The 6,000-nt window shown below is 34.3% G+C and overlaps 1 protein-coding gene across 1 annotated transcript in view; it reads right to left on the bottom strand.

Annotated features, from left to right (window-relative positions):
* sema3e (sema domain, immunoglobulin domain (Ig), short basic domain, secreted, (semaphorin) 3E) overlaps positions 1–5,425 on the bottom strand; it is a 74,631-nt gene extending 69,206 nt beyond the window's left edge. Inside the window, exon 1 of the mRNA XM_073853755.1 lies at positions 4,910–5,425. Within this exon, the coding sequence (XP_073709856.1) occupies positions 4,910–5,042 (133 nt within the window). The 5' untranslated portion in view covers positions 5,043–5,425. The remainder of the gene's footprint in view (positions 1–4,909) is intronic.
* Between the last annotated feature and the right edge of the window lie 575 nt (positions 5,426–6,000).

Consider the following 6,000-nt stretch of genomic DNA (forward strand, 5'->3'; position numbering starts at 1 on the left):
TGCATTATTACTACTGCTAAAATGTTTTGAAATATGAAAACTACATTCTTAGACCTTTCAACAATATATAGTTTGTCACATTTACATGAAAAATATTGAAGTAAACTTAGGTGTCCCGCTCACGGGTTAATATAATGACCTTTTTGAAAATATACCACCCCAGTGACAGTTTGGCACAATTTATTGACTACTTTTTCCTCACAGTGCCCTCACGGAAAACTTAAAATTCATACTGGTTAAAGGTGTGAAAACGAGTGAATTTATAATGATTTTCAGTAGCATAACAATAATAGCTGTATAGGAGAAAACACTAAATGGGTGATTCTCACTAAACCATTGAAACACCACGACACTAATGATTTTAGCTTTAAAATGTGTAATATAGTAACATTAAAAAGCATCAGAATTATCACAATACTGTGTTCTACCTTGCACAATGTGTGATTTCAACATAAGAATTTATAATTGTAAATTTTATCTCATTTTCTGCTGAAATTCTCATTACCGCAATGTGTCCGGCTGTGTTTGAACATGCGTTATGTTGTAATTTAATCAAATTAACACAAAAATATTAAGAAAAAAATAAATTGATGTTTTGCTAGACTACTTTTGATGACAGAAAAATATTTATTGAATATTCATGTATAATAATAATAATGAATAAAAATTAGGAAAATGATGTGTCCATGCCTGATGTTCTCATCCTCCGCAACACTTTTTGAGAACAGTTTAAGCACACATACAGAATTTTAATAAAGTTTGATTTTGAGTGACCAAGCACATGGACCAGTTACTTCAAGATGGCTACCAGGTAAGATCATTTTTTACAGTTAAATTGAAATATTGTCTTGTCAGAATGCTTACACGACATTTTGATTATCATTACCGCAACAGATGCTTATTAAATGTTCATTTAATTAATAGAAGCATAATACTTTGATTTTAAATGCATGTGCAGAATCTCCAAATGATGTTCTTTCAGGTTTGTCATGTCATTTTGAAAATATGTCAGTGTTGATGTTTTCTGACTGTTGCGGTAATGAGATTTTTTAGGACAAATTTTTTTAATTATGTTACAAAAAGTGTTAAATGATAAGTAAAAGTTTTTAACCCTCGTGTGGTGTTCATATTTCTGTTACTTAGACAATGTTTGTGGGTCTAGTGGACCCGCTGTATTATTTGTATCTTTAAACCAATGCAGTCGTACAAATTTATGTAATATTGTTTACAGATGATTACTTTAGCCTTATTGCAAGTAATATAGACAGAATTTATGGTTAATGTTTGTCATTTACCACTGATATAGGACTACTTATAGATTAAAGTGCTATTCGTTTTTGTGATAATATGAAATAAGAGAAGAAAAATCTATTCTCCTCCAGATGTTTATATAAAATAAGTATTTTCATCACTTTTTCATCTCAAATCAGTTTTTCATCACTTTTATGTTTAATTCTTTCAACTTAGTTTGAAGTTGTACACATTTGTGTCCGTCTACACAGCACAGGCCCCATCTGAAAAGATGCGGTATCATAACACATCATCCACACTGAACACATAACCTGTTCATGCCAGCCTACACAACACATAAGACACAGATTTTACTGTGTAGCTGTGTTGCATATGCATTTCTTGCATTTTATAGACGTATACTGTGTCTTCCTGTCCATCTTATGTCCACACACACTGTAGTACAATGTGTTGCTTTTGGCTACAACCTAAAATGATGAAAATGCTTAGATATGAAATTTTACTTTCTCTATTTCTCACTCTCTCACACACTCTCTCACAAACTCATGGTTTTACTCATACAAACACGCACACCATAGGTTTTGTGGTAAACTCATGGTTTTACAAATGGTAATCAATACACCAATTTACCATGATTACCACACTTTTACCATAATACAACCATGGTCATTTTTTGTAAGGGATATAATGGTAAAATGTATAATGGTTCATGTTAGACAAAAGGTAAAGTTTTTGGGACAGTGGAGGCAGATAAGTGTTCATGCTTGATATATAAAATGTCGTATCCTTGCGCTGTTACAGCAAGTGCAGAAGGACAAAACTCTGACATGCATCCATCACATATGTACAGACATATATACAAACACACTCATGCACTCACAGGAGTCCCAGATAAGAGAAAAATAGAGTAAAGTTACATAGCACATTCAATTTTCACTCTCTTATTCCCCCCGGGTCCAGTGGACCCGAACACCACATATGTAATATAAATGTGTAGGGGGTTGTACAGTGTACAGTCATTATAAAGTTGATTATTTTTATGTTCTTTATAGAAAATGAGCCAAGGCCAATGAATCTGAGGTTGAAACAACAATTTATTGCATAATTTTTCTTTTGGTAAACATTAAAAACGGGTCCCACAGACCCGAACACCACACAAGGGTTAAATTAATGTTCCCATTTACTACAGACTTTGTTTTTCAATGTCTGGTGGGAAAAAAAGTAAATTTAAGCAATTTTTACATTTTCATGCTTGACATTTTTAAAACCAAGTTTTCGTGAGAATCACCCAAATAGCATGCTCTGTTTCAATGAGGGTTACAACTAGTGTGGCATATTTTAGACAAATGGGTCATTTAACTAGTCAAGTGTAACCAGTTATAATTACAACACCTAATTTTAATAAAATGAAACTGTATTCATTTACATAGGAATCCTATTAAGGTTAACCACAAGTCAACCTCCAAAACTGCATTCAAGGTCTACCTCCGAGGCATCCTTACAATTTGTTCTCACAAACCACACATTTTAAAAACCAAGATGTTTTTCATACCATAATGATAGGATATGTGCAAAAATGCTTTTGCGTTTTAACAAGCAAAGCGAATTTGGACATGCAGAGTGACACAAGTGAGCAACTGAAGACAGCTCATAGTGAACGTAATGAAGAAAAAAGAAATGGGCATTTTATTCCTGCCTGGAGACGTTTCTTTCCACCAGCTGGTTCATTTCTGATATGTCAATCTCAATTTGTCAGCAGGCATGAACAACTTGCTGATTATGACAGTCAGAATCAGTGTTATGACAAATCTGATAAGATGAGCTCATCCAAATGCACATCGGCATAAACTCTGAAAACAAAGTGTCAACATCTCTTTATGTCAAAATAAAAAGTGTTTATAGACGGCTCATAGGTGTGGACGCTGGTATGATTTGCACTACACTGGCATTCCACACAGAGTTTCAACCATGACCAAGGCTAGGGTGTGCATTTTTATACGTTTCCGTTGCACTTGATCAAGGAGGGAGAAATTGAGAGTGAGTGAAAGGTAAAGAGAGGGAGAAAGACAAAAATGAAAGAGGATGTTCATCTCTAATGCCCTCATCTTTCTCTGAATTTCAATGTAAACATGTGCTTGGGATGCCAGCATAGGAAAAAGACAAGCAGACGTTCCTTCAGTGAACCACCTAAGCTAACAGTAAACCACATTGTGGAAGATCAGCCACCATAACATTGAGGATAAACATACACAGAAGTAAATCCAGATGTATTTATGTCAATGCAAGTGCTCATCCAAACTATTCACACAATAATGATCCACTTTACTGTTATTCATTATTATAAATAATAATGGCACATGCATACATTTACTTATATTTGGAACAGACTAATTCTACAAAAATGAATATTGTAGCTCTTTAATGACATTTTAGAGCTGGACCACAAAACCAGTCATAAGTTGCAGGGGGATTTTTATAGCAGTAGCTAACAATACATTGTATGGGTCAAAATTCGAGATTTTTATGCCAAAAATCTTAAAGATCATGTTCATAAAGATATTTAGCAAATTTCCTACTGTAAATATATAAAAAAAAAATCTATTCATCATTAGTAATATTGTTGCTAAGGACTTCATTTGGATAACTTTAAAGGTGATCTCGATGATATTGTCTCAATATTTTTATTTTTGCACCCTCAGATTCCAGATTTTCAAATAGTTTTATCTTGGGCGAATATTGTCCTATCCATTCACCAATAGAAAAATTATTTATTTAGCTTTCAGATGATGTATAAATCGCAATAAAAAAAATACACTTGTGACTGGATTTGGGGTCCATGGGCACATAAATACTGATATTATATTATCTTTGATCAAAGATGTAGATCTTTAAGATCTTAAGATTTTAGAAATTTAAAAAAATACAACATTTTATTGAAAATCTGGATGTATATTACCAAGGTACAATTATGTAGCTTATAGTTCGTATTTGTTCAACATTCATATGTAGCTCACTGGTAGATTAATGCATTAGGAGCACAAAAGGTCATGGGTTCGAAACAAGGGAACACATGCTGTTAAAAAGGCGTACTGTATACTGTCTGCCAAATACAATAAATAATAATAATAATAATAATAATAAATAGGTATAATAATAATAATAATAATAATAATAATAATAATAATAATAATAATAATAATAATAATAATAATAATAATAATAATGCATAAAGCTACATGTAAATGTAATTTTAAGATTTACTCCATGGGATACTATCACATAAATATTACGTATATGATTCTATTCAATTCAATTTATATCAATTCAATTTTATTTATTTAGCACTTTTCATAATTGTTTTATTGTTTTAAAGCAGCTTTACATTAATAGATACAGGAAAAAATATAGAAAAATCATAAACATAAACAGCAGAATACAGCGGTTAAGATTAACCATACTAGCGAGCGTAGTAAAAAGGTAACTTATGTAAGAGGGTGCTAAGTTAAGCCAATGTCACTCCCCAGGGGTTGAAAAAAAGATCCACAATTCTGACCTATAGTTATAGTTTAAGCTTTAACATAAACTTATAATTTCCCAAACATATAAAGAAACTTTTCTCTGACCTGACTTCTCCACACAACACCTGTCGTTGCCTTACCTTTATGCGACAGTCGTATTCTTGGATACAGGTTTTTTGTTGACTGAGTTGCAGATGTGATCCGTGGTGTCATGCAGAGCATGATCAAGAAGGTCCATACACACAATGCCATCCTCACACACTCCAGTATCATATACACAATCCTGAACGGCTCACGCTCACTGCCTACGATCCACCCGGAGAGACCCCATCCACTGATGGACTGACTGAACAGCCGGTTACAGGAAAAATGAGTTTGCAGTCATCAAAATATTGCGCTAAGAGTCACTTCATTGATGCTTTGAGCGTCAGCCTGGGTTTAAGGGAAGCGTGGCAGCTGTTTGGCGCCGATGTGAAGAAAAGTGTCTATAAAATGAGTTTAACGCAGTGACTCAATGCTGGCTAACTGCTCCTGTCACTCTCCAGCACAGCCCATGCATTCCTCAAACTCTAAATGAGATGAAGCCTCTCTCTCTGTGAAATACAGCCCTTCCACGTGCCAGGCAGAAATCCTCCCTCTCTCCCCTCCAGACTGCTTTAACTCCCCTGCCGCACACATGGACTGTGGCCAGACACTCCACTCCCATCCACCCCCATCCACCTCCCTCTCTCTATCTCTCTCTCTCTCTGTCCTTCTGTCTCTTTCTTCTCTCTCTCTCTCTCTGCTGCTCTTGCTATCTCGGTGACTATGCTTACATGCATTTATTTAAACATGTTTGACTGCCACAACTCACTGATATGATTCAGATTGATATGCTGACTAATATCAAAGTCATGTATATTTTTGCATGTCGAAATAAAGAATATAAGTACTGCTTGACATTCATGCCCATAAGAAAAAAAAGAATGATCTTGAATCAATTTTACTCCTAGACAATGGGATTATATGGAGAGCAAATGCTTAGATGTCTTACCTCTCAGATATTTCTTCTAAGAAACAGACTGTCGTCTCACATCTGTCTTAAATTTTCAGAAAAGACCTACTCAGATGCCTCAGCCTGCAATCAAAAGATTTCCATATGAACTTTTAAGAACCATTACTCAAGACCTGCGCTATGCTATCCATATATACTAATCAACATTTGAAGTGGATCAAAAACGTTTGTCAAAGT

This window comes from Misgurnus anguillicaudatus, chromosome 15 (assembly GCF_027580225.2).
Source record: "Misgurnus anguillicaudatus chromosome 15, ASM2758022v2, whole genome shotgun sequence".
Taxonomy (NCBI): domain Eukaryota; kingdom Metazoa; phylum Chordata; class Actinopteri; order Cypriniformes; family Cobitidae; genus Misgurnus; species Misgurnus anguillicaudatus.